General features: G+C 42.8%; 9 protein-coding genes across 11 annotated transcripts; 6 read left to right on the top strand and 3 right to left on the bottom strand.

Moving 5' to 3' along the window:
• The first annotated feature begins 644 nt into the window (after positions 1-644).
• Positions 645-6,436, top strand: LOC108146035 (adenylyl cyclase X E). The gene is made up of 12 exons (XM_017271827.2): positions 645-815; positions 886-1,026; positions 1,095-1,239; positions 1,302-1,651; positions 1,715-1,836; positions 2,147-3,082; positions 3,144-3,390; positions 3,795-3,884; positions 3,942-4,210; positions 4,262-4,671; positions 5,646-5,846; positions 5,914-6,436. Exons 1-12 carry the CDS (start codon positions 732-734, stop codon positions 6,342-6,344), a joined length of 3,426 nt encoding a protein of 1,141 aa, XP_017127316.1. The 5' UTR covers positions 645-731; the 3' UTR covers positions 6,345-6,436.
• LOC108146033 (plasma membrane ascorbate-dependent reductase CYBRD1) lies at positions 6,336-11,430 on the bottom strand. 3 transcript variants are annotated; one of them, XM_017271825.2, is made up of 4 exons: positions 11,097-11,430; positions 7,348-7,557; positions 6,893-7,256; positions 6,336-6,834 (listed from the first exon to the last, which is right to left on the bottom strand). In XM_017271825.2, exons 2-4 carry the CDS (start codon positions 7,538-7,540, stop codon positions 6,660-6,662), a joined length of 732 nt encoding a protein of 243 aa, XP_017127314.1. In that variant the 5' UTR covers positions 7,541-7,557; positions 11,097-11,430; the 3' UTR covers positions 6,336-6,659. The 3 variants fall into 3 exon arrangements, with proteins under 3 accessions (XP_017127314.1, XP_017127313.1, XP_041564434.1); XM_017271824.2 differs by lacking the exon at positions 11,097-11,430 and adding an exon at positions 10,567-10,779; XM_041708500.1 differs by lacking the exon at positions 11,097-11,430 and adding an exon at positions 9,448-9,937.
• Positions 11,431-11,650: 220 nt separating this feature from the next.
• Positions 11,651-13,166, top strand: LOC108146034 (elongator complex protein 5). The gene is made up of 3 exons (XM_017271826.2): positions 11,651-11,792; positions 11,855-12,554; positions 12,805-13,166. Exons 1-3 carry the CDS (start codon positions 11,744-11,746, stop codon positions 12,896-12,898), a joined length of 843 nt encoding a protein of 280 aa, XP_017127315.1. The 5' UTR covers positions 11,651-11,743; the 3' UTR covers positions 12,899-13,166.
• Positions 13,090-17,587, bottom strand: LOC108146031 (xylosyltransferase oxt). The gene is made up of 3 exons (XM_017271822.1): positions 16,667-17,587; positions 15,901-16,061; positions 13,090-15,402 (listed from the first exon to the last, which is right to left on the bottom strand). The coding sequence occupies exons 1-3, from the start codon at positions 17,358-17,360 to the stop codon at positions 13,618-13,620; spliced, it is 2,640 nt and encodes an 879-aa protein (XP_017127311.1). The 5' UTR covers positions 17,361-17,587; the 3' UTR covers positions 13,090-13,617.
• Positions 17,588-18,501: 914 nt separating this feature from the next.
• Positions 18,502-19,185, top strand: LOC108146398 (RNA-binding protein cabeza). The gene is made up of 2 exons (XM_017272397.2): positions 18,502-18,877; positions 18,937-19,185. Exons 1-2 carry the CDS (start codon positions 18,544-18,546, stop codon positions 19,134-19,136), a joined length of 534 nt encoding a protein of 177 aa, XP_017127886.1. The 5' UTR covers positions 18,502-18,543; the 3' UTR covers positions 19,137-19,185.
• Positions 19,180-21,443, bottom strand: LOC108146397 (protein ecdysoneless). Its single transcript, XM_017272396.2, has 2 exons — positions 21,106-21,443; positions 19,180-21,021 (listed from the first exon to the last, which is right to left on the bottom strand). Exons 1-2 carry the CDS (start codon positions 21,386-21,388, stop codon positions 19,241-19,243), a joined length of 2,064 nt encoding a protein of 687 aa, XP_017127885.1. The 5' UTR covers positions 21,389-21,443; the 3' UTR covers positions 19,180-19,240.
• A 996-nt stretch (positions 21,444-22,439) lies between these two features.
• LOC108145710 lies at positions 22,440-24,025 on the top strand. The gene is made up of 2 exons (XM_017271271.1): positions 22,440-22,558; positions 23,033-24,025. Exons 1-2 carry the CDS (start codon positions 22,529-22,531, stop codon positions 23,894-23,896), a joined length of 894 nt encoding a protein of 297 aa, XP_017126760.1. The 5' UTR covers positions 22,440-22,528; the 3' UTR covers positions 23,897-24,025.
• A 341-nt stretch (positions 24,026-24,366) lies between these two features.
• LOC108145608 lies at positions 24,367-24,867 on the top strand. Its single transcript, XM_017271143.2, has one exon. It carries the CDS (start codon positions 24,367-24,369, stop codon positions 24,799-24,801), a length of 435 nt encoding a protein of 144 aa, XP_017126632.1. The 3' UTR covers positions 24,802-24,867.
• A 168-nt stretch (positions 24,868-25,035) lies between these two features.
• LOC108145607 lies at positions 25,036-25,710 on the top strand. Its single transcript, XM_017271142.1, has one exon. It carries the CDS (start codon positions 25,036-25,038, stop codon positions 25,708-25,710), a length of 675 nt encoding a protein of 224 aa, XP_017126631.1.
• The last annotated feature ends 505 nt before the right edge of the window (positions 25,711-26,215 follow it).

The raw sequence follows: 26,215 nt of genomic DNA, 5'->3' as shown, positions 1-26,215 counted from the left end.
TTGTTTTTGTTGTTGTTGTAATTGTTCTTGTTGTTGTTGTAATTGTTTTTGTTGTTGTTGTAATTGTTTTTGTTGTAATCTTTTGTGTTGTGACGGCTGCCTAAAAGTATGCTATGCTAAAATATAATTTGCAGCCCAAGAGTATGCCCAATATTAGATACAGCCCAAACATATGCTACACATTTAAAAAATAAAATCTAAAAGTAATAGTTTTACCCCAAATTTTAAGCGCTGTTAACTAAAATTAAAACGAGACTTTACAAGCATAAGTTAGCCATGTAAGGTACCATTTATTTTCTGGAATATTTTGCATCAGGACCAAAAAATGTAACATCAGCAGAACCATAGCAATGATACTGATTTATCTGCCAGGGAAACCTAGAATAAAAAAAAATAATTAAATGTATGTTATTTTCCAAGCTTTTTATTAAAACTGAAAACCTTCAGGTAATTTAAACTTAAATACAAAATTTAAAAAAAATGTTATCGTTATATATATGTATATATATATTAAAATAGAAATATATACAAATTAATAAAATAATGATTTTAACTGTTTTTCTCTAAAGGGATAGACAACATTTTCTGAATCTTTATTTCTTGTTTTCCTTTCTGTTCTTGATATAAAAACACTGTCCTTTGCCTCACCAGTCTGCATTCAAAAGTTGTAAAACAAAATAGTTTTGACTGAATCAGAAATTGCTTAGCCTGAGCTTATACCAAACATTTAAATGGAAAATCCTTATTATCAAGAGGACGTAGTGGCCTACCGCTCGCTAAGCACGATTAAGGGTCTGGAATGGCGCCACTTGAAGGTGAATGCTGACTTATTCTTTATAGTTTACTTGCTGGGAGCTGTACATATCGCCATCTTTCCAAACTCAGACGAAATGCCACAGTCTGCGCCTGAATATGGCCTACTCTCGAGCTTGGGAACTGTTAATGCTATCGAATGTGGGTCGCTTTGTTTGGACAATTGAGCTCTTGATGATCATTCATGTGATACTCTTGCTCTCCACAGTTAAGGTGGGCTTATCGGACATATTGTGTAATAAGTCTCCTTTTGAAATGGTTGCTTTCTTTTTATTTTACAGAATGTAGTATTGGTATCATTGCTGCCCTATTTGGTGATTATGTTCTTCACTCCATTTATTATGCTTGGCAGCATGCAGGATAACGTTGGGTTCGTCTTCAATGCGGTTGTTTCCTGGGTGATGGCATTTGCGCTAGTTCTAATGGGTGGGCTCTTTTGGTGAGAGTTTTTTACTGTCTTGCTAAACGTATGTGTCCCTTAATCGCAGACATCCTCTCTGATCTTTTGGGAGCTGTGCATCAGGGCTCCACTTATCCCATTGTGCCCTGCTACGATCATGTGGTGCTGGTCTGTGTCTACATGAACTTACCCATCGCATTCTTCAAAGGCTACTGCGTTTATATCCTGGGCCTGGCCGTTTCCCTAGTGTACTTTGGCTACGTTTTAACTATGCAATTCCTCAACGATAAGGTTTCGGCCGCCCTGCTCGGCTCCTATGCGATTTACCTATTCATCTTGAACCTGATATATTCTTACTTCACCCTGATTCGGGCATACGACTTAAGACGCGCAATACTGAGTCGCTACCAGTTGGTATACCAAAACATTGTCTATCAGGTAGCTAAATTCTTTTTCAGTGTTTGTAGAATTAATATCCTGTGATTATTTCGTGTTGCCTAGACGGTATTAAAAAAGGAGAATGCTCTACTAGAGTCAATCCTACCACGCAGAATGGTACGCACCCTGCAGAAGGAAATCTGCAGCCGCATCGAGGATCAAAACCAACATATCAGTAGCACAAGGTGCGTAAGCCTCTTTATAATTGAATCTACACTAAATAATGTTACTTCGTTTCAAAGGGTTTCGATTTTCAAATTTTTATGTATTAATTAGGTTTGCCAAACTTCAGTAAAGTAAATTTGGTAAAGTCATACAGTCTGTTACGCACCAGATTCCTTTCATGCAATACTCATATTTTGGCCAATTTTGTTCAGATTGACTTTAAATTTTAGAAATTGGCAAAAACAATTTTGTAATTTCAAAGTAGGAAAGTTATATGATTTTAAGATATATTCGTAAGCCCTTAATAAAATAATGTTCCTATTTATATAGAAAGCTATTTTTGGAGCCTTACCCGGAGGTGTCCATTTTGGTGGCCGACATGGTAAACTACACGCATTTGACAACGACTTTGGAGGCGCCGCAACTTGTGGGGATCCTGCACGACCTGTTCGTGAACTTTGACCTGGCTGCCGATCGCAATCGGGCGATGCGGATCAAGTTCCTGGGCGATGCCTACAACTGTGTGGCGGGCATTCCCAATTACTTTCCCGCCCACGCCGCCTGCTGCGTGGACCAAGCGCTGGACATGATCCACATCACGCAGGATCTGAGCAATCGGCGCGATCTGGCGATCAATCTGCGGATTGGTGTGCACTCGGGCGAGGTGCTCGCTGGCATCATTGGGCATGCCAAGTGGCAGTTCGACATCTGGTCCAAGGATGTGGATATCACCAATCGGCTGGAGGCATCTGGACTGCCGGGCATGGTCCACGTCTCCCAGAGGACTCTAAACATGCTGGACGACGACTATGTGTTCATTGAGGGCACCCAGGAGGCCAAGGATGATGTGGTACTGCAGGAAGCGGGTATTCGCACCTATCTGGTCAGCAGTCGCATTGCCGATCTCGAGGAGCCCGGAGAACTGGACAACCGGATTAGCAACGCCTCGATAAATTCCTGCCACTTGAGCCACGACGGCTACTACGAGGAGATCCAGATCAAGGCGCAGCGCCAGATGATGAGGGAGGTGGAGCACACGGCACTGGGCTCCGGTTTCACCGAGTGCCGCAGGGACAGGTTCACCCAGAAGCGGCCCTTCAGCGAGGAGCTCATGTTCAATGCCCGCATCTACTTCATCTTGGGTGTGTTCCGCAGCTGGCGACGGGAGTGGGCCTTTCACAATCTTCCCGATCTGATGATGAAGTACACCATGTTGTGGGTGTTCTTTGCTGGACTGGCTATCCTCTTCATGAACTGGATCGTAATGTAGGTTTCTGTAAGTTGATAGAGAGAAGTAATTATTAGTCTTCTCTTCTCACCCATAAAGAGCAAAATACTCTGACCTCTTTGTCATGCTGGGAGTCCTTATCGCCCTGTTCATCCTGTGTTTCCTGGCCGGCTACAAGAAACTCAGCCTGCAGCGCAGGCAACTCACGCCCATGTCGCAGCCCTCGTTTGTCCTCAGCCGCTGGCTGTTAAGGATCTCGGAACACATGGAGGAGACGCTCTTTGTTAGGGTTCCTGTGGTGGTTGTGGTGCTGCTCCTCCTCTACGTAATGTCCTCGCTGGCAGTGGTGCGTATTTTCTATTACACTAGACAAGGAAGCGTTATGATTACAAATAATCATAATTCTTTATAAAAAAAAAAGACAAATAGAAAAATTATAATTTCTTTTGCTTAAAAAAAAATTACAAACAAAAATTAGTTTTATATGCAAAGTAAGATTCTAATTAATATTTAAGGTTATGTTTGCATTTAATAACTTTTTTTAAATTTTTTTTTTTTTTTTTTGAAAATGTTATTTGATTGTTTTATTGCTTTTAAAGAAAATAAGATACATTAAAATATTAAAAATTTTGTTTTGTAAATAAAGAAATTGCCCAAAGAGAGTCAATTTGGCGTTTATATTATGTTTTCATTGAAAAACACAGTGCCTGCTCTAAACTATAATAATAATTGATTGTTTTTCCTTTATAGTTCTCCTGTGATGTGGCCAAACTGGAGCTGGAGATCATTGAAGCCCACTTGTACAACGAAATGTCCTATGCGGAATGCTTTTCGCCTTGGGTAGGTTGGGTTTTGTAAAACGTCCATTTATAAAGTGTATATTAATGGCACCTGCAGACGGTGACTTACTGTGTGGTTATCGTGCTCAGCCTGTTGTTCGTCATCATGGGCTGTCCGCTGATAATCAAGACGATGGTGGGTCTACTCATACTCGGCCTCCACTTGGGCACGGTTCACTTCCACTACGGGTTCGCCTTCGAGAGGTCGGAGAGCACGGATCTGGGCCTGAAAGCGGACTACGCGCACACCTGGTACCTGGTGGCGTTCTTTATCGTTTTGGTTATCCGGGAGCGTCACATCAACTACCTGAAGAAGGTGGCCTACTTGTGGGTGAGCTGAGGTGTGCTACAAACCATCAACTTATCCATCCGCTTCAGCATGCGCGTCTGCTACGAGGACACACACACGCAGACGCAGCACAAGCTGCGCTCCATCAAGATCATCATGGCCAACATCCTGCCCTTCCACGTGGCCGAGGTGTTCAGGGTGCGGCGACCCACCGATCAGCTCTACTCCGAAAACTTCGCCAAGGTGGCCGTGATGTTCGCCTCCATCGAGAACTTCAGTGCGGGCACAATGGGTCTGCGCATCCTGCACGAGATCATCTGCTGCTTCGACGACCTCCTGGTCAGCTACCAGCTGAGGTACAAGGTCGAGAAGATCAAGGTGATGGGCTGGACCTACATGGTGGCCTGTGGCCTCGAGACCGACCACTTCACCGACTTCTCGATCGACATTCCTGTGCGGCCGCCCGAAACAGAATCGGAAGCGAGACGCAGATCCAGCGGTGAGTATCTGTTTGAATATAGCTTTGCTTTTAAAACCTTAAGCAGTTACCCACATTTGAGATATTCCACATTTTTTGCATACTCTTACCCCATAAAGAATATAAATTCTATTATAACAAGACAAGTCAACATTAAAAGACCAGTTTGTCCGTCTGTTTCTTTACATTTTCATAGCTAAGTCTAAAAGCTAGAGACATGAAGCTTTCGCATTCACTTGTTTTTTAGAGTTTTGATCAAAAAACTTTTTTGCCCGTTTCTCATTTTTATATTAGGGGTAACACCATCATTTTTTTCGAAATTTGATCCAACCAAAAATTTCTGTGAATGCCAGTTTGTTGGAAATTTTATGACGAATTCAACGAGGTATGGCATTCCAAAATTGAACCATTATAATTTGTAGCTTCGATCAAAAAACTGCCATTTTAACTCATTTTTTTGGAGGTCGCCACCTTTCGCATTTTTTGTAAGGGGTACCATCATCATTTTTTTCGAAAATTGATCCAATCCAACATTTTTGAGCTGTGAATGCCAGTTTGTGGAAAATTTTATGACGAATTCAAAGAGGTATGGCATTCCAAAATTGAACCATTATAATTTATAGTTTCGATCAAAAAACTGAAATTTTAACTCATATTTTGGAGGTCGCCATCTTTAGCATTTTTTGTAAGGGGTACCCCTTATAATTTTTTTCGAAAATTGATCCAATCCAAAATTTTTGAGCTTTGAATGCCAGTTTGTGGAAAATTTTATAACGAATTCAAAGAGGTGTAACATTCCAATACTAAACCATTATTTCCTAAAGTTTTGATAAAAAAAACCAAAATTTTAACTGATTCGCCAATGTTTTATAATGGGTAACTAATACTTTTGATCCGAATCAAAATTGTTCAGCTTTGAATGCCAATCAATTTGCTCTGAGGGGTAACCCCTTGAGTGATCTTTAGTTACTTATCAATATATTTCTCATTTCTAGTGCTGACTGTTCATTTTGGAAGTACCGAAGATGATGAAATTAGCGGAGATACCGTCAGCCAGCCATATGCCCAAGTGCAAGATGCCGCCGTCCTGGTGATGACCGAATTTGCTTTGGATCTACTGCGCATCATGCAAGATATTCGCTATAACCACGCGTTTTCCGAGTATAATTCGATTTTCGACGGCAGCTTAAAGATAGGTGGGTTGCCCTTTGGGTTGCCATAGGCTATATCTTTGCTATCCTTAATCCTTTCCCGGATAATCAGGCATCTCCCATGGACCCGTGATGGCCGGCGTGGTTGGACTCTCGAAGCCGCACTACGACATCTGGGGTCACACCGTCAACATGGCCTCTCGGATGACCTCCACTGGACTGCCGCACAACATCCAGGTGACGAGGCACACGGCCAAGGTGCTGCGACAGTTCAACATACGCTGCAATTACCGGGGTCACACGGAGGTCAAGGGAGTGGGCAAGGTGCCCACCTATCTGGTGGAACTGAACAAGGACATGTCCTTCCACGACCACGATCAAGTGAGCATGAGCATGATGAGCTCAAAGGGAATGACCATCGAAACTGTGCCACTAACATTTGCGCCGGACTATGTGGCTTCCACGTCGGAGGATGAGTCCGAGGAGGTGGCTGGAGAGGATCTGGACGAAGTGGAGGAGGAGGAGGGAGGCCTCTTGTATTAATATATATTTATTTAAGCATATATGTAACACACACATAGATAGAGATGTATTCGTACAGTTCAAAACAAATGTTCTTCATGAGGTTAAATACGTTACGATTTGAGCACACGCTGATCCAAGTGCACCATATATATACGCATGTGGATAGTCCGGAATTATACATAGTCATTAAGTTATGTACTTGCTACAGATAATACAGGCATCGTCAACAACAAAAGCACCATCCGTGTGATCAGGTCATCGGTTTCGTTTGGTTTTGTGCACAGTTTTTTTTTTTGAGCTTAAGTAAGCATTGCAGCTGATTTTTGGGGGTCCTTACTCATTGCCGGAACTGGAGCTAAGCAGAGCCGTGTCCTCGGGAATGGGCTTTCGTTTGTAGGCGGGCTCGGTGGCCAGATAGACAACCAGAGCCCCAAAGACCACATACAGTACGCCAATCACATTGGCCAGCACACCAGCAGTGGGCAGCGTGGAATACGGGGGATTTGTGCTGGGTAAAATTGCTTTGATTATCGAGTCTAGCTACCTTAATGCTACCTTAGACTCACATGGCAAAGATGGCCTTCTCGGTGAGTCCCATCAGGGCACTGGCGATGGCCAGAACGAAGCCAAACAGACCGAAGTAGATGTGCAGCGGCATCAAGGCGATCCTGTAGTTCTCCCTCAGTCCCGGCGCCAAAAACGCCACAAATCCGGCCACATACTGCAGCGAGAAGACAATGACCGCCGACAAGCCCAGCCAAGAGTGCAGCGAATACAGATTGGGAATGGGCGGACTGGCCAAATTGTGCGAATCGAAGACAGTCTTCAGAGCAATCACCGTCAGAATAAAGGCAGCCATGTGGATGCCAGCGTGGGTGAGCTTCAGTGTCTTCTTGCGCGTGGTGCGGAAACCACGATAGATCAGTATGGCTGTGGGATTACCGAAAAAAAAAAAGAAAACATAAGTTAAGCTATGCAATGGGAGTGGATTAGTGGCACCTTTTCCGCCGCCTCTACTCACAGTTGCCATACAGATAGATAAACCCAATGGTCATGAACAGCGGATGCCAGTTGAACTCCAACTTGGGATTGGAGCTGCCGCCCAGTCCGCCAAAGTGCTGGCCAATCCAGGTGCCCACCAGGACGATCATCGTCAGACCGCACAGCTGGGTCAGCACATACAGAACCTTGAAGTTGATCAGCGCCGGATCCATGTTGGCTTTGCCGCTGCCTGCAAATTTCAGCAAAAGCGGTTGGGATGAGTTAAAAATAGAAACCATTACGCATGGCACGCATTTTTAGCGATCTAATCGCTGAACTCATTCAAGGGTAGAGATATTGGCGATATATATACATATATACATGTGTTCCAAACTCTTAGTTTATGGTTACTTGTAAGTAAACACTCTGCATTTACGTTTTCCACCTGTCGTCTGTGCCCAAAGATTAAAATAACCCGCCCAAAAACACTTGCTGATAACATAGGAACCGCCAGAAGTTTACAAAACTTGAGGCCCATTTTTTTATAGACGAACATCTGATCCGGATTAATGGCAGCTGCATGCACTATAAAAAACAAACAGTTCCTTTGTCGCCAGCAATACGATACCGCATGTAAACAAGATCTCATCATATCGTCTGCATATAAATTTATGGGAAAAGCTAAGCCTTTTCCCCGCCACTCGGACACACCCATTAGGCCTAATTTGCCTAATTTTTGGGTAAACATCTACGTTTGTTTACCCAGCATTAATTTTCGCCAGCGCAGAGTTCTTCCGTTTACACTTTATCTGTCTGGCAGGCGCAACTTTTTTATCAGACTGTTCTCCAGATAGTCTCACCATCTGATATTAAATCGCTTTAAATAGCATCGGACATGTACCTTCTGTTTCGATGTTGTAGCATGGCACATTAAATAAATTAAAAATTCTTTTCATTCAACTAGTGAAAGTTTATGTACATACATTTGATTGTTTCCAATTTTAGTTTGGTGAATGATATTAATAGTTGACTTTAAATTCTGATTTTGCCAAACAAAACATTTATAAACTGATTGAAGACCTAAAAAAATTAGTTTTCGTAAATATAAAATACATTGTCTTAGCTGAATAATTTGCCATATATAAAAGCATAGGGAGAAATATAAATTCTACAGTTCCATATGGTCAAATCATAGCATATGGACAAAATAAATAAATCTCGAACCTCTAAAAAAAGAGATTTTTTAAAATCAAAAGTGGAAAGCATTACCCAGTTTTAATTTGCTGAAGTTATATCTAATTGATTTAATGTCTTTAATATCTTGATTTCGGAAACTTTAGTCATTTAAATCTTATAAAGAGTTTAAACAAATATTTATTCAAAAATCACCTAAACTTGGGTGCAGATGCACTCGATAAGGGTTCGCTATCTTTTGCCCTAATTGCAGTTTGGTATGCAAATGATGTTTTAATTTCGACGAGCAAACTGCAAATAAGCCAGACTACGAAGTGTAAGCCTGTAAATTGACTGATAAGTGGGCCAGAGACATTTGTAGCTGCCAGCCAAGTCGTAATTATAAATGCGTGTAAATGGCAGTAGCCACGCGTCCCCCCAAGTTGTTCAATGAATTCGACTGCTCTACATTTATTATTTTTTTGGACTCTGGGTTCGACGCTGGGCGAGTGAAATTAATTGGCATATATATAGATTAGTTGTGATTATGATTGTTAATTATTATTAATTATTAGGGTTAAGTGGGCGTGCCAGAGACGAGCTGGCCAGCAAAGCGTTGCAGCAGATCGTGCGCAAAATTTGAAAGAAACGATCTATAGATACTCGTGCAGACTAGAGGCGCACCGAAAGTAAAACTGACTGCTTTGGAAAAGCGTGTAAAATCGAAGACAGCAAAAGTAAAACAAATAAAGGCTGCAATAACTAAAGTGAAATTCAGCTAGTTGCCGATCGTGAGTGAGTCGATGGTGAAAAGCGGGGAGGTACTCTTGCTGTGCGTTTTGCTTTTGCTTTGGCTCTTGCTTAAACTTTTACTAAAACCAAACACTCAAGTGGTGGCAGGTTGTTGGTTTTACTAGGCACTAATCAAACTTGAAGCCAAAATCCAATGCCATTCACTACTGTCTACCTGTTGTGGTTAATGTTGGTGATGTTGCTGTTGCTGTTGCTGTCGGTGTTGCTGTCGGTGTGGCCAATTCAATGCCAGCAATGGTTGTTGCAGGTTGCACTTGTTCTGCTGTTGCAGGTGCCACAGGTGTTGCCGCTTTTGCTATTGTCAACTCCACTGGCTTTTCCCCATTGGACACGGCGATCACCGTTGTGGTGGTGGACACCGTGGTGGGGGACTCCTCCGGAATGGCTGCTGCCACCTGGACGACTCCACCTTCCGGCTTCGTCGCCTGTTGCTCCACGTCCGTATCCTTCGACATTGTCTGTGCTCCCTGATTAATCAATATTTCACAAACAGTTCACCACAAAATCACACATGCAAAATGCTGACCAGCGTTAATTGCCCTAGGACACAGCACTACACTAGCTACCAACTACACTGGTTAACACGACACACTAGTCACCAAAAAGAACCGAACACCTCGACGTGCAATGCGCAACTGAATTTAAAGTTTTTCAGTCGCCGCCCGGCGGCAGTGGTTATAGAAAAAGCTTTTTTGCCCACACGAATTTCTCGCATGCGATAATCGCACATATTGTTCACTTCGCGATGGATAATTGTTTGATTTTTGATGCGGATTCCGAGTCGGATTCGAATTCCAGTGGGGTTTGCGGGTGCCAAGAAATGCTGGTTAGTATGCCAGACCAGGTGGTTTGTTTCTGATTGGGAAGGGGGTGCATTCATTACTCTTTTTGTTATGCATTTTGCATGCCTCTCTGGTCTATTCGAACTAATCTGAATGAGCCGCATTTCAATTGAGACTTTGACTTTATGTTCTATGCATAATAATGAAATAATGCAGTTGGTATCCTATTTGTCAAACTAAAATTAAAAAAGGGAGAAGTTGGTATAGAACCTAACAAAGAGTATATTATTTTAAAAAAATGTATTAAAAGGGATTTCTGTTTGGAAAAGTGCTTAAATGAAAGTTGTCCTGTATCCCTTTATTCTTTGTACTTTTGGACAACAACATTAACCAAAATTACAATTTTTTTAATCTAGAAAGATCTTTAACTTTAAAACAGTGTAGGTACTTTCGTCGTAACGAAGTTTTACTGTATGTGCATTTAGACTCACCCAGTGAGAACAACATGGCGTATACTTAATTGATGCTTCACGCTTCTCAGATAATGATTGTATTATTGTGAATACCGCTTTTGCGTATCTTTATCACCCAATTAGGAGTCTTTAAAACAATGACTCTTGGGTTTTTCACAATTTTCGCTTTATTTTCAGCTGATACGCACTACGCACTTTACTTGTTGAACAAACTGCTTAAAATGCAGGAAGCTGTGCCTTCCATATGGAGCAAAAAAGGAAAAGCCGTGAAAATTCTGCAAAGGCTGTGTGGGCGTCAAAAGCCCTGGATTCCCTTCCACTCCCCCCCATTTCTTGGCCCTTCCATTTGGCATTTTCATGAGCTTTTCATTGGAAGCTCAGAATGGTAAAACCGTAAGAAGCATGGAAACAAACTTTCCAACACACACACGCACACCACTAAATTATAAACCACTTGTTGGATATTAATAAAAAGCCGCAACCAAAAGTTCTATTTATTTGTTAACTACTCTTAAAGACGTGGCTTAAAAACAAAGAGATGAACTTACAGATTCGATTTTAGTTTACAATCCAATTATTTATTTTAATTTGGAATAGTTCCAATATGCACACTTTTGAATGGGAAAGACAAGAACAAAAACCGCACAAACACAAAGAGATAATTTGGCAACACAAAAAAGAACCGAATGCTGTGTGATTTTAACTACGTCAGCATTATATTATTAACTAGTACAACTGAGCGGCAGGTTCATTGATATTTAATCTACTTAAACATGGCAAGGGCAAGGCCAATCTTTCACTGTCGAAGGGACTTAAAATGAAACTGGATCCGTTTAACCGCTACTTTGCTTTGTTTATGTCTGTTTACTCATTTGGAAAAGCGGGATAATCAGGGCTGCACATAATCTAAACAGGTTAAAATTGAAAATAGCTTAAGACTTATTATATAACGAAAATAGAAGCAATATTACAAATTCTTAAATTTTTGAAATAATTAAAAATATTTATGTTTATTAAATCAAGAGAAAGAATCACTGTCCAGCCCTGCCAAACACCAACTAAGCCAGTGTGACCCCCTTAACAGTTGTGAAAATGGCCTAACGCCTTTTGATTAACAGCACTTAACAGCGCAGCTTCATCAAAAAAAGCACAATTTTGAAATAATCAAATATATCACACAATAAATGCTGGCAAAATGCTCTCCAACCTGCTGGTGACCAAACAAAAAGTGGTCCTCGTGATAGGTGAGTCTTGGATAACACCCTCAATTGTCTGCCAAGTAATTCCCCTTTCCACCCAATTATAGATGAGCTAAATCGGGAGCGCATTGCCCCCAAGTTCATCGGCAGTTTGCTGCACGAACAGGGACAGGGTGCGGAAACCATCAAGACCCTGCCCACTGGGGTCACTCTGAAGCACGTGGCCACCTTCGAGGCGCTTATCACCGAGTGCTCCAACGGCAACAACAACAATAACAACACCACTCCTCAGGCGGGAGAAGCCGATCCGGGTTCTCCGAGCTCCAAATCCACCTCCTCCCCCGGCTTCAATGTCATTCTGCCCACTTTGGCCGATCTGCTGTGCTACCAGTCGCCCGCCTTCATCTTTGGCTTCCTGAATCGTCTGCGTCGCTCGGAGCATGTGCGTCGCGTGTTCCTTTGGGCCTCCCCGCAGCACCTGCAGCATCCCCATGCCGCCTACATCCTGGCCGGCTGCGAGTACCTGGCCGAGTTGGTCCTTCGCCTGGAGACGGACAAGCAGCTCTCCCTCATATCACGGAAACCAGGTGGCGGGGTGTCCAACCGGCGTTTCGCCTGTCAGGTCAGCAAAACCCAGTTCCAGGTGACCCCAATCGACGGCGGACTTCCGGCTAGTGTCTCACCCAACAAACAGGCTTCACCAGAGGTGGAGCAACAGACTCCAGAGCCCGCAAGCAGCACCTTCAAAATCGAGCTGGACGAGGATGAGGTGGTGGCCCGCAATGCACTCACCCTGCCATATGAACGGTGAGTAGACGATCTAAAATTAATTTAATTAAATTTTAAAAGTATTAAACATTTCACAAAAAAAGATGGCTAAGGTGATCTAGAACCCAGGAATGAAAAGCATTTTTGGGATTTCATTATTATGAGGTCAATAAGTGGACAATTTTGATCATTTTTTCCAATATAAAAATCATCATAGCAAAAAGTCTTAGAAAAATAAATTTTTTTTTGTATTCGTCGTACTAACAAAACATGATCTCTAATATTCCAGCACCAGCGAGCCGTCCGAAGGCAACATTATATACACGCCCGATGCCGACGACGACTTCGACGAGGAGGATCCGGACGAGGATCTGTGCATCTAGGCTGCCCGCCAGCAGCGAACGGCAGTACAAATAGCCTTGGCTTTAAGTCTACTTAAGTCTAACCTACTAAATACATCAAATACCTGGAATTCCGGCCCCAAAGTTCCGCCAAGGGGTGTGTTTTATCTCCGAAAATCAAAAACAAAAACAAGGAGCAAGCTGAATGAATCTTTGAAACGACCACACTTTAGTACACATGTAGAATTGCTCATTTATTTTGGATAACTTGATATGTGAATCAAAAAATCGAAGAAACTCTGTGAATGTACAACTGATTCCAATTGCTATCTGGTGGTGGTGGTGGTGGTGCCCTAGCTTATGACTTAGTTAAGGAATTGCGTCTAGCTAACGGTATGTACAGAGCTAGCGCTGGATTACCTCCACGATATTTGGCTGCAATCTGCGATCTTTTGGTGTCCAGTGCGTTGCGTATTTACAAGGCGTTCAAGTTCAAACCTAACCTACTTAACTACTTCAAAAATGCTATGCTCTAGTTATTGAAACAAATGAAATCGTAAATGGAGCGGCGGTGATCCGCATCCGGTCAAGATGGCGCTTAAAAGTTCACATTTATCACAACAATCTATACGAAAAAACATTGAGGAGTAAAAGGAGCTGTCAAAAAAGGGTTATTAGTGGATCGGTTTCCAAAATCCTGGCGAGTATATACACTATAGAATTAATAACAAAACTGAGGTGGCTGTTGCATGGCAATGGGCTCACTTGAGCAGGGCATCCACATCGCTCTTGGGATCGGCAGCCAGTGAACTCCACGCGGAATCGCTGCAGAGTGGCAGGGAAACTTCCGTGCTGTCCGCTGCTTCCACCACGCAACTCTCGCGCAGTTGAAAAAATTGCCCCACCAGTCGGTCTATCCAACTGTGCAGCTCCTGTCCCAGCAGCCTTCCATTTGCCAGGGATTCCCCCCTCATGGTGAACTGCTCGTCGTCGGTGTGGAGATATTGTTGCCACTCGATGGGCATCTCGAAATCCTCGGGCAAAGCCACTGCCAATCCGGCGTTCAGCTTTTCTGCTTCTGAGGATTTCTCCAGGGGAAAGCCTCTGTTGTAGGCAACTGGTGATATGAGGAACTTGAGCTGTGCATAAATAGAGTTGCGTCCTATCAACTTGGCTGTCCAGATCCCGGGTGTAATGGGATGTTTGAGCAGGGTTTTCGAATGGTTTATCACATCGCTGGTGGTGTCTTCCACATGCAGTTCATTGAAATCCTGCAGGCGACCCAGCGGATCGATCCACAGCAGGGTCAGGTTGTAGGAGTGCGAAGCGGCTCCGGAGTCTGCAGATCCCTGCAGTGTGTAGCTCAGTAGCAGTTCACTTTGGGGACCCAACAGCTTTCCAAAGTTGCGGGCCACCTGCTCCTTTTGATCAAAGTCCGTGGAGACCTCAAAGTTGCGCAATCTCTTGCTGAAGCGGGCATTCCTCGCTAGCTTTCCCTGCTGCACCGGGCGCACTCGCGTCTCCAGGTGAAGTGGCTTCCCCGATACTCCTCTCGCTCTGTAGCGCACTAGGAAACCCTTGTACTGATCCCGGTGAAGGTAGTGCGTGAGTTCTATCAGCTCCAGGGGATCCAATTTGGCCTGACGCGCGGATAGACGCATTACGCTGTCACCTATGCTCCTGGCCAAATCGTCTCCTAGGCCATGCACATCCTCATGGTGATACAGGGACTGCCAGTAGCCATGCAGATTGGCGTATTCACTAGTGTACGGCCCGTAGAGCCATTCCTCCAGCTGCAGCAGCACTGCCTGATTAATAACCGGCTCAAACTTGCGGGCAAAGAAGAGTGACTTCTGTTCCGTGGCCTGCAGCCTGGTCCAATCCTCTGGCTTGAAGTCATTCGGACTGCAGCCGCACCAGTCCACCACATGTTTGTACTGGCACTTGCAGCCCTGCTTCCGTTTCCAGTTGGTCACATGCAGATTGTTGTCCACATAGCTGGTACAGTGCTGGGTATTCCGGAGCACAGTGTGGAAAAAGGACTCCGCTGGCAGAAGAGTGTGCCGGAAGAGCTTCAGCAGAGCCTGCAGCAGCTCATCCTCCTGCTGGGGATGCGTGACGTAGGACACAAATGGTCGCGATAGCGCCACCCAGTCACTGCCTCCGTCCACTTGAATTCCCGCTGGCAACTTGCGATCTCCTATCCGCCACATGTGCGTGTCGCACTCCACGAAGGTCTTGTCCAATCCCTGCTTCTGGATGAACTTCTGCGTCTCTCGGCCGTGGCCCTTGACGAAATTCCTGCCCGGATTGGCGCTCAGGAAATTCACCAACTTGTCCAGCGTCTTCACGGGAAAATCGCTTTCGCTCAGGTTGATCACAAAGTCCCAGTGCCAATTGGATTGCAGCAGATCCTCCATGCACTGCAGCAACATGGTCAGCAGGGAGGCTCCTCCCCATATCGTAGAGAATCGCTTGCGAGCCAAACGGATATTGGGGAACTTCGACTCCAGCTCCAGCAGCTTCCGGTACAGGTAATCTTGGCGCTGAACGAGAAAACAAGGACAATTTAATTACATTTTAGTATTTACATTTGTTATAAGCATAAAACGACATTTTAAGGAACTATCTTATCAGCATTTTGTTAGCCTTTTTTAAAACTTGTTAAATTGATACTAGTTTAGAATGAAGTTTACAATACAATATATATACCTAAGCAACTGACAAACCGCCAGTGTAGATATTTTTATAAGCTTGATCATGCGACACTAAGTCTTAGTCACTTTTTTGTGGGCCAAGCAATTAGTGTACAATGTAAATTAAATGCACCGCTTTACTGTATTCAACAAGACACTTTAAGTAAGCAGTAACTATGTACACATGTAGTTCAAGGCTTTTCTGATATAGCTGTAAACCATACCATAAATAAATCAATTTCAGTGGCCAACTATTCTGGTCGGCAGTGTGTTAAATTGTGCAAATTAGCAAATTTAGCGCAATTAATTGAGCGCGCTTTAATTGCCGAGTTCCGGTCGTTAACCCACCTCGTCCACATGGATGTAGTAGACGTGCTCCGGCGCATAGAGCGCCTTCAGCAGTCGATGCACCTGACGCAGCGCTCTTCCATTGAGTGTCAGCAGAAATGCGATCCGCACGCGCTTCGCTCCATCCGGAGGAGTGGTGGCCGCCAGCTGGGCAGTGAACTCTGCAACAGAAGACAAGGATTATAATAGATATACTGGCTTTACTTATTATGCTGATTTGGCATTGAAAGTTCTTAAAAGTGATCTTAACCCTTAGCAAATAGTTATATCATTTGAAGATACAATCTAAGAACAATACTTATACAAGTGCAAATAAAAATAATTTTTCTTTAACACTGACGTGACCTAATAATAAAACAAAAAACTATGTAAAAGAAGACAGAAGTTGCACTTGCACACTATCCAGCTGATTTTGCTCTCATACTCTGCAAGATTACTTATCTTAAGATCACCTACGCTAAGCAAATAGTTATATTATTCGTAAACAACATATACAAACTATACTAAAAAATAAGTTAATAAATAAATCAGAAAGCTTTGGTACTACAAACTAAAAGGAATGTCTAGATCGACTTAACTTGACTTGATATTAAAGCAGATAAGCTGATTTTGCTCTGATAAATCTTGAATACGACTTATCTGAAGATAAATCTTGAATATAGCTTATCTAAAGATTACTTATTCTAAGACTCTTATAAATAATGAGCAAAAAATATCCCAATCCTGCTCTCTTGTAAACTAAAACCTATCCCCGCACAGTACTCACTGGCTATGCCGGTCTCGTAGATGTTCATAGCATAGAAGCCGCCACAGATCTCCTTGGCATTGCCCAGGCATTTGGTGTTGCAGCTGGAATCCGGGAGTTTGGCGGCGCTTGGGGGAGTATCAAAGCCGCAGAAGCACTCGCGACCGTATTGGACACCTGCATAGGGATAACCACTCTGCAGGCACAACTCCACACATTTGGCGGGAGAATTGGAGGTCTTGGAGCTGCTGTAGTAGCCGGCCAGAAGCCGACGATCCTTCTCGTCCTTGTAGCAGCCCAGGGACACGTTGGCCGTGTGATTGCCGGCCGGACAGCTGCTCCGTAGCTGGGTGGCATAGAAGATTCCAGCTTGAATGGAGCACGCTATGCGGGCGATATGTTCTCGGCAGTCTTTCGTTTTGGCGCGCTGCAGGGCGGAGATGGCCTCCCTGGCCAGGATGTCGCACTCCGGCTGGAAGCCCAGTTGCTGGGTGGTCAGCTTGGTCCTGCCCGGTGCCGGCTTAATCCCCTCCAGAGCTTGAGCCTGCGGTGGTCTGGTGGACACCTCAGCCGCATCGAATCCGGAGCCGGATCCGCCGCCCACAATGTCCAGGGATTTGTAGGCCAGGAACAGCTGGATGGCCACGATGAGCAGCAGGATGAGGAAAAAGGCGCGATAGCGTCGCAGCCAGCGGGTGGACACCGATTGCTCCATGGCTAGTGGTGGAATCTTCAGTGGTGGCGCTCGTCCTTCTCCTCCACCGGATTCTCTGCTGTGGCTCCTCTGTGGGTTGTAATCCGTGATTTCCAGTGGCAACGAGGCGGGGACATGTTCTGCGGTCTACTGCTGGCGGGCAATGCATCGGGATTTGTTCGACTGGCTAATTAATGGCATTTTTCCGCGGAAAGGAAAACTCGCCCCCGCACTTGCGTTTCGACCAGTGTGACCGCACTGCGGCGAGCTTAAAAATCTTGAAGTAACATTGCTGACATGGGCGCGTTTAGCAGGATTTTGGATTAAATTATTATTTATGAAATAAATTAAATGAATTATTCCAAAACATTTTGTTAAACATACTCATTATTTAAATTTATACTGACTCAAATAAATTAGAGTAAAATATGTTTGTTTTAAATTTACATTGAGCTGGCTTTAATACAAATTAATAAGAGCTTAAACCAATCCAGACGTGACGATTTTATTATATACATATTTTGGCAAGAAAGAAAAGATTTTATTACGAAAAATATTGTTTAAAGTTTTATTGTGCTTTTCTTTTCTTTCTTTTTTAATTATTTGATTTATTAAAAAAATCCAAAAAAATTCTATAATTAATAGCAACAGCATATGAGAAATAAAATATTATTTATTTAATGCTTCTCTATGCAGTCTATTTTCTCATCTGATTCGTAATTTAATTTGACTTTGGTTCTGATCAATTTAAGTAACTTTTTTTTACCTTCGTTCACGTCAAAATACAACTTTAAAATTTTAAATAGAAATTGGAACAAATAAAACTAAAATACTTTTTTGATTCTAACTTTGTATATAAACATACCCATAAAAAACATATATTATATTTTGCCTGAGCTTATTTAAAGTCAGTTTATGCAGAACACCGAACAAAAATTTGCCCTTTTAAAATATTGTATTTAACTTTATAAAATCTGTGCGAAAAAAAGGTAGTGATCACAAAAAATTAATACTGTGATTTCTTGTGACTTGAAGAAAATCACTGCAACGACGTTGCTGAACGCACTCCCAGCTGTGCTTAGTGACTGTGACTATCAAAAGTGCTGTAGGGCGCACCCAGCAGTGAACATATGAAAAACACAGCCGGGAAAAGAAATTAAAACACAGCCGGGAAAAGAAATTAATATTGATATTTCTAAGAATAATGGTGGATCCGAACAGAAAAATTAACCGCCTGGTCGACAGGGACGTCAACTTCCTGGAGTCATGTGAACAGGAGTTTGCGGGTCGCTTCACAGACGACGATCCCGAGTTTATGGCGCACTGCAGCAAACCTTTGCCGGAACCGCCAATTGTGGAGAATTGGATGGGTGGAGGAGGAGGTGGTGGAGGAGGTGGTGGTTTTGCGGGCGGTGGAGGAGGAGGTGGCCACCACTCGTACAATCGATACAATGGTCATCGTAGGGGAGGCGGCGATCGAGGATGGCAGCGACGAGGAGGAGCTGGTTACCACAATAACCAGGACAGAGGATTCAGGGGTGAGTCCCCAGGGAGCTCCATACCTAAATATAGCTTGCTAACCCACTTCTATACACAGACAATCGCCGCAACAACAGATACGATCCCAGAGAGCGACGGGATCGGGATCGCTATGAAGGAGGCAGAGAATCCGGTCCCGGATTTGGCGGACAAAAGCGCTCCCATGATCATAACCCGCGCAGTGACCCACCCAACAATGAGCCACCCATGAAGGTCAGACGCGACTATGGAAACTTTGTGCCTGCATCCAAGGATTAGTTAGCAAAATAAGCAAATACTCTTCATATTACACTCAAAATTATTCACATTTACGTTTGTTTAATTTGACTTATAGACTAAAGACTAAACCCTGTAAATTCCGTTTAAACGGCCGACTCGGAGATGTCCTTTTGTTCCCGATCCTCGCCTGCTGCCGACATGCCCACGCCCATGGCGCTAAATAGATTGGAAACGGGTCCAGCGCCGCCAATCTGCGATTGATAGCTGTCCATCATGTTGCGTAGGGTGTTCACATTGATGTTGATGGGCTCAAAGTCCTCGATGTCATCGAAATCCTCTTCGTCCGCCTGCGGAGGAGCCTTCTTCTTGCCATGAAACGATTTGCCCACGCTGGTTTGGGCCAACTCCCTGTCCATCTGTTCCATATAGGACTGTATCTGTCGGTCGAGGGGAAAAACACTGCCTCCACCGGAGAGCGCATTCAGATTCCTCTCCATGTCGTCCTCATCGGCATAGTCGCTCATCTCCGAAGTGGAGTCCCAGTTGTCCTCGGGTATGACAAAGTCCAGGAAGTTACGCACATGAGTGCTGTCAGGTTCTTCGTTTTGAATGAGTGAGTTGCGCTGGCAGGCCTTGCGCATGGAGGGATTCTTCTTGACCTTACCGCCAGTCAAACCACCTGGGGAAGTTCTGGCCTGTGGCGGTGGCTCATCATCGTCCGAGTCCAGCGGTTCCTGCTCCTCCAAGCCACGATGCTCAATGCCCTCGTAATTGGACTGCCTGTCAAGAAACTCGGACAGCTGCTTGGTGAACTCCTCGGCATTCATTTGTCCATTCGGCTTGTAGAGCTTCTTGGGTCCATAGCGATCCTGCAGCATGGAGTCCAGATCCTCGGCACTGATGTTCAGCCACTCATCCGAGTCGCTGGGCTGCAGGTTGTTCTGCTCATCGCGCAGCTCCTCTGAAGCCGACTCCGCTGGATGGAGCAACAGGTCGAGGATTTCAGCTCCAGCCTGCGAGGCTGTGCGAAAACGCTCTTGGTTGCCACGAAAATAGTCCTTGGCCTTGTTGAGCAGCTCCTGGTACTCGGCACTGCCCTCGATGTTCTTGCGGAAGTAACCCTTGGCCTGCAGACTGCGCAGATAGGCTCGCCAGGCGGGCATCTCCTCCAGCTTTTGACCCTCCACTCGCTTGGCCTGAGTGGCTAAGATTTCCAGCCCACTGGCCAGCTTTACACCCAGCAGTTGCTCCTTGTAACGCTCTGGCTCAAGTACGGGATCTGTTAGGTTCCAACCGAGTCTTCTATCGGGGAGATACTGCTGATGCGACAACATGGCATAGAGACAGCGAGTGAAACGCACATTGGTGCGCAGGCGCCTGGCCTCCGGTGGAAAGTAGCGCATGGTGCGCAATGCCTTGACATCTAGGGAGTCCCTATCGCACAAGGCCCTCACCGCCGAGGAGAGCAGCCTGGGCCGCTGCTTCAGCAACTGGGCTGCACTGTGCGGGAGTTCCAGCACCTGACGATGTATGGAGAAATGCGGCTGAGCAATCTGGTACTCCTTCAGCCGCGCATCAATGCTGGATTGGATCTCCCGCGAGCAGCGATACAGCGTGGGATTCAATCGTATACGCTGTATAGCAGTGGCCATGGTGAGTGGCTTTTCCTGGCCCGAGGAGTTCTGCAGCAGCTGCAGGCAGCCTCCTACTAGGTAGACCCTCTGCTCACAGGTCTCCGGAGAAGCCCAGTCGGGCAAGGAATCCGCTGCCTCTATTAAAAGGAATTCGCCATCAGAATCGCTGACACGGGCAATGCAATCCCCGCGAGCACGTGTGATTTCCGTGAGCAAATACACAATGAACCACTCGTCGCTGATGTTGTCACCATAGTGTGTTACGCCGTGGAAATGGGGCGGGAGGTCACCTGGGCGGGGCATGGAATGCATTAGGTATGCAGAAATACAGACTATTTATAGAACATCTCTTCTCTAGAAGAAGTGCATCATACCCAGTTCCTCCTCCTCCTCCGGATTGATTTCCTCATTCAGCAACCGCTCGTCGGCACTACCCATCCGGATTTGCAGCTGGAACTCATCCTTGTGCCATAGGTAGCTCCGTTCCATGGATTTTTCCTTCACGATGGCCGAGATTTCGGTGCGCACCTGGAGCATTAGTTTGCGCACAATCGCCTCGTCTTTCATGTTCTCGGGGATCTTGGGGAATATGTAGTACTCCACGTAGTCCTCCTCGCGGACGAACTCCAGATTATTACACCTTGGTATCTTGCTCATCCTTTGTCCTTTTTCTGTGCGTGGGAAGGGATTGCTCCTTTGGCTAAGTGATACCAGGTGCGGAAATTTAAAAGAAACCCAAATGCTTACGACCAACACTGATTTAGCACTAAAAAATCCACTTTGCCCGCTAAGTTCAAAAATGTTGTTAATTTCAAACATGTTTAAAAATTAATCTTTAATGATGACGCAAAATCAATTTGTTTTGTTCGACTTTTATAATATTATATACAATTCTAAAGAGTATGTGAAAAAATTTAATTCGGAAGAAACGATGGTTCACAACTTGAATATCCAGTTAGCGGTGACACAATCCATTACCGTTAAGTTTTATAGAATTTTCTTTCTAAAATTGAATACTATAGATACCATAGAATTCGATAGAAATCACAAATAGGAAATACTATAAAAAAAAACTTATAACAAAAAAATGGAGAATGATTCGATTCGCTTTCGAGAATTCTGATTCTATTCAAAAAATTTATTAAATATCTTTAATTAATAAATACACTTCATTGTTTACTTCATATGTATATATTATATATATTTAGAAACCTTATTTGTAAATTTTTTTTAATTTTCTTGTTAATAAAATTGGTTTCACAAAACCTAAAATTTTTAAAATTTTATTTGCTTTACTTCACAAAACAGAGACAAAATTGAAATCTATCTTTCTTTAAAAAACCTTAAACTCTAACAATTTCGTTTTGTTTGCCATTCCTAACACCTTTATTGAAAGAAAATAAAGCCAAATATTGATCCACAATCACTTAAAAGTGCTCTTAATATATCCACTAGGCAATCCCCAATGTGTTTACTTATTAAACACCCACTTCACTCAGATCCAGATAGGTTTAGTGCTTTTTGTAAAAATGGTTTACTTACTCATCATTGCGGCATTCCAATCTAGTTGTTGTAATTAGAATCGTCGCAGAGATTGTCACTTTGCCCAACTCCCATTGACTTTCGAAAGTTGATAGGCAAACAAACAACAAAAAGATATAAAACGCTATCTAAAGTCTGCTATTTTGGGGCTTTTATGACTGTCACCAGAGGAGCTTGCAATCAGACAATTGAAGATTCTCGTGGGAGTTGGACCTAAACTAAGAAAATAAAAAAAACGAAAGCGATTACGTCATCATGTTTTGGAAGAAACTACTAGTGAGCCTGGTATGTGTTAATGTATTTAAGAAAGGGATAAGCTAAAGGCTTTTTGTTATTGTCATTGAATTATGTAGTTTCAAATACTTCATTATTCCATTTAATTTTTAATAGCAAATAAATATTTGCATGAAAAAGGTATAACTAATATTTCGTATTAAATTTTTTTATTTTACTTATATTAATATTACATTTGGATTGCTATAAAATCAAATTTAAGATGACCAACAATAATTTTCAATATTTCTAATATTCTCTGTTAAAAATAGTAGGATTGTAATAATAATTAGGCTTACAAAAAAATAACTGTATTTTTCTCATTAGAATATGGTTTTTCTTAGTTGGTACACGACTTTGTTGACTTATAATTTATAAAAGAAGTAAATAATATATAATATACAAAATTTGATTTCTGTAATAGGTTTCTCATTTGATTCTTTAAACATTATAAATAGTTTTTTAATGAATATTTATCCCCCTTAGCTGCTGCTCAACGTGGTGGCTCTTTCGATGGGAGCCACTGTAACCACTCGACGTATACAGCCGCGGGAGACGAATTCCTGCGAAGGTCGCCAGAGTCCGGGGCCCATCTGCGAATCCTGCGAACTTCTGGCGACCTGTGTGCGCCACTCAAATGGCTGGGTGAACATCCCCGTGGAGTCCTGCGACGTGGCCAATGGATACTATTGTAATGCGAGGCTGGGGAGCTGCACCAACGAGACGGGACCTTGTCATCCTTTTGGCATCGAGGGCAATTTCCAGTGCACCTCGCAGGGCATTTTTCCGGATCCATACGATTGCCAGAAGTACCACATGTGCTATTTCGTGGGTGCCACTTTGGTGGCGGCTGCCGTGGATTGTGGCAACGACAAGGCCTTCGATGCGAGGACGGGTCAGTGCACTTTGACCCTGAGTGACTCGGTTTGCCTGCAGCGACAGTACTACTGCCCAAGTGCCGGACACGTGGCCCCCTGGCCCACGAATCCGAATATTTTCTACGTCTGCAAGTCGACGGTTAATCAGAACCTGAACGATACCATCGTCATCTATCCCTCGCTGCACAGGTGCAACGATGGCGAGTCCTTTGTGGACTATGTCTGCCGCAGTGGATCGAATGTCCTGCCGCCCAACACCGATGATCCATCGGTCAGCATCGAGGACCCCAATGACTCGGACTTCTCCGTGATGCCCAGCACCTGTCAGCACGTGGGTTTGATAGCCGACGGCAACGATTGCCGGAAGTACTACTACTGTTCAGCCCTAAATGGCAGCCTGCGGCATATGGATTGTCCTGAAGGCACACACTTCCGTCCGGAAATGTCCTCCTGTGTCCTGGGCACTTGCTAAAGCACACACTTTATTGTATTTTTATTTCATTCTTCTAAAGAGAAAGCTTATCCCTAAATAAACGACACACTACCCACGTATATATTTGAAAATAAAGTTATATAATTATTATAATTATATATCAGTAAATACATTTTTATAATTTCTTTGACTATATAATAGGGAAACAATTCACATGTTTTTACATGTTTTTATTAACTAAATTATAAAGTAATCAAAATCTACAAAAGTACAAATTAATTGCCAAAACAAATGTATTATTTTATAGAATCTGATATTTTTAATGCTTGTTAACAAGCGAGTTTCTTTTCAAGCAATAAATTTGTTCAGCTGTAATTTTTTCTTCAAAAAGGTTATTAACTTTTAGAATATATATTTGTAATCAACTAATTAAGTTGAAACATTCACTGCCTGATAATCTGGTCCTATATAAGAAAGTGCCGAGCAGATTAATTTAAACAATTTTCAACATGCAATCATCTCTACTGCTCGGTGTGCTTTTTGTTCTCCTTACAATAAATTTTGTCACAGGATTGGATTGTCCAGATGGCTACTATTTCAGTGAGAAAATTAAAACCTGCGTTTCTGTGGACCCCACCAGCTGTGAGAATCACCAAATCGGAAAGTGTCCAATATCTACACCTGTGAATGAGTATTGCCTTTGTAAGGACAAGTACCTTCAGATCTGGAAATGTCCCGAAGGATCCTACTTCGATGTCAATCAGTTGGCCTGCAAAATTGGAACAGTGGAGTGCCAGGAGGATGAGGATTATAAGCCATTTAAATGTCCAGATACAACGTCAAATCGCATTTTTTGCCTCTGCATAGGTGGAAAATTACGCCAAAATGAGTGCTTAACTGGATACACTTTTAGTGAAGATCAGAAACATTGCCTAAAGAACTAAAAGTGATGTTGAAGGCTTCATATAACTTTAAAATTTACTAACAAATTTTGCAGAAAATAAAGCCATGCAGAACTAGTCCTAATTGTCTCTGTTCTTTCTTGTTAATTGCTTCAACAAGCTCTTAGAATTTCATTAGATTGAATTTATTCTTGGTATTCAGTGAAGTTTATCTTTTAATTATAAAGAAACATTCTTTCAGCATTGCAATCTGCACCTATATAAAAACGGTTGAACATGTCTATTTCAAACATTTTCAACATGGAATTATCTCTACAGTTTATTTTGCTGTTGGTTTTCCTGTCATATCCATTGGGAAGTGCAAGTCTGCAGGAGTATCGATTGGATGACAGAGAAAAATCCTGTCCAGATGATTACTACTTCAATGAAACAATCAAAACTTGCGTTTCTACAGACATCACTAACTGCACCAATTACGTAATCAGCAAGTGTCCGATAACTACAGCTGTGGATGAGTATTGCCTTTGCAAGAATAACTATCTACAGATAATGAAATGTCCCGAAGCAACCTACTTCGATGCCAATAGCTTGATTTGCAGAATTGGAACTGTAGAGTGCCAGGAGGAATATGAGCCATTTCCATGTCCCAATGTAACTTCAACCGATGTCTTTTGCCTCTGCATAGATGGTAAATTCCGTCAAAATAGTTGCCCAAATGGATATACCTTCAATGCCGAGCACAAACTTTGCTTGAAGTCTGGTTCTGGTGACCTATCCGATTTGGAGCCCTCTTCTGAAAAGTGTCAGAGATATGGTTTATTTGGAGACCCCACTGATTGTTCTGGATATTATCATTGCCGCGCTAAAGGCAGCGACATTCAGTATTCCAGATGCTTGGGAGGAACCATCTTTAGTCTTACTTCCTTTGGATGCGTTTCTGGAACTTGTTAATCTTTGTTCTAAATCTTTAAAATAAAATCGTTTGAATTTTATATATAAAACAAAGCTCAACAACCATTTTTTAATTAGCTAAATATATTGAAACCTAAAAAAATGATTTCCTTAGGTTTTTTTGAAGATCGTTTATAGTGATATCGGTTCCTGGAATTTGTTCTTCGCTCACATTTTCATCCATTGCATTATTTAATTTAAATATTAAACATAAAATTTTAAATTAGTTTGATATTAATATTTTCTATTTCATTTTGTTCTCAGTGAAGTAATTTTATAAATAAAAAAAATGTATATACAACACCAAAAATAAGATTACTATTGATTTTTTTGAATGTCGCTAATAACAATTACGGTCCCTTGAATTTGTTCTTACTTATACTTTTCTAACTAAAATTATCAATGTGTCACTTGTTTATTGCAAAAATAATAAATTTTCAAGTTGAAAAATATCATATAATTTTAGCTATACCTATAGGTATTTTACTTGATATAGGATACATTA

This window comes from Drosophila elegans, unplaced genomic scaffold (genome assembly GCF_018152505.1).
Source record: "Drosophila elegans isolate 14027-0461.03 unplaced genomic scaffold, ASM1815250v1 contig_208, whole genome shotgun sequence".
NCBI classification, from domain to species: Eukaryota; Metazoa; Arthropoda; class Insecta; order Diptera; family Drosophilidae; genus Drosophila; species Drosophila elegans.
The sequence above is the reverse complement of the archived record's forward strand: the minus strand, read 5'-3'. Positions and strand labels throughout refer to the sequence as shown.

Coding starts and splice junctions, on each gene's coding strand:
- LOC108145608 (XM_017271143.2), top strand. CDS start 24,367: ATGCAATCATCTCTACTGCTCGGTGTGCTTTTTGTTCTCCTTACAATA.
- LOC108145607 (XM_017271142.1), top strand. CDS start 25,036: ATGTCTATTTCAAACATTTTCAACATGGAATTATCTCTACAGTTTATT.
- LOC108145710 (XM_017271271.1), top strand. CDS start 22,529: ATGTTTTGGAAGAAACTACTAGTGAGCCTG. Junction 22,559..23,032: donor AGAAACTACTAGTGAGCCTG/GTATGTGTTAAT, acceptor TATCCCCCTTAG/CTGCTGCTCAACGTGGTGGC.
- LOC108146035 (XM_017271827.2), top strand. CDS start 732: ATGGAAAATCCTTATTATCAAGAGGACGTAGTGGCCTACCGCTCGCTA. Junction 1,027..1,094: donor TCTTGCTCTCCACAGTTAAG/GTGGGCTTATCG, acceptor TTTATTTTACAG/AATGTAGTATTGGTATCATT. Junction 5,847..5,913: donor CGACGGCAGCTTAAAGATAG/GTGGGTTGCCCT, acceptor CCGGATAATCAG/GCATCTCCCATGGACCCGTG.
- LOC108146398 (XM_017272397.2), top strand. CDS start 18,544: ATGGTGGATCCGAACAGAAAAATTAACCGCCTGGTCGACAGGGACGTC. Junction 18,878..18,936: donor CCAGGACAGAGGATTCAGGG/GTGAGTCCCCAG, acceptor TTCTATACACAG/ACAATCGCCGCAACAACAGA.
- LOC108146033 (XM_041708500.1), bottom strand. CDS start 9,748: ATGTCGAAGGATACGGACGTGGAGCAACAGGCGACGAAGCCGGAAGGT. Junction 7,558..9,447: donor ACCAACATTAACCACAACAG/GTAGACAGTAGT, acceptor TGAAATTTGCAG/GCAGCGGCAAAGCCAACATG. Junction 7,257..7,347: donor TATCTATCTGTATGGCAACT/GTGAGTAGAGGC, acceptor GTAATCCCACAG/CCATACTGATCTATCGTGGT.
- LOC108146397 (XM_017272396.2), bottom strand. CDS start 21,388: ATGAGCAAGATACCAAGGTGTAATAATCTGGAGTTCGTCCGCGAGGAG. Junction 21,022..21,105: donor GGAGGAGGAGGAGGAACTGG/GTATGATGCACT, acceptor TGCCCCGCCCAG/GTGACCTCCCGCCCCATTTC.
- LOC108146034 (XM_017271826.2), top strand. CDS start 11,744: ATGCTCTCCAACCTGCTGGTGACCAAACAAAAAGTGGTCCTCGTGATA. Junction 11,793..11,854: donor AAAAGTGGTCCTCGTGATAG/GTGAGTCTTGGA, acceptor ACCCAATTATAG/ATGAGCTAAATCGGGAGCGC. Junction 12,555..12,804: donor CTCACCCTGCCATATGAACG/GTGAGTAGACGA, acceptor CTAATATTCCAG/CACCAGCGAGCCGTCCGAAG.
- LOC108146031 (XM_017271822.1), bottom strand. CDS start 17,360: ATGGAGCAATCGGTGTCCACCCGCTGGCTGCGACGCTATCGCGCCTTT. Junction 16,062..16,666: donor CTACGAGACCGGCATAGCCA/GTGAGTACTGTG, acceptor CTTCTGTTGCAG/AGTTCACTGCCCAGCTGGCG. Junction 15,403..15,900: donor ACTACATCCATGTGGACGAG/GTGGGTTAACGA, acceptor TTTCTCGTTCAG/CGCCAAGATTACCTGTACCG.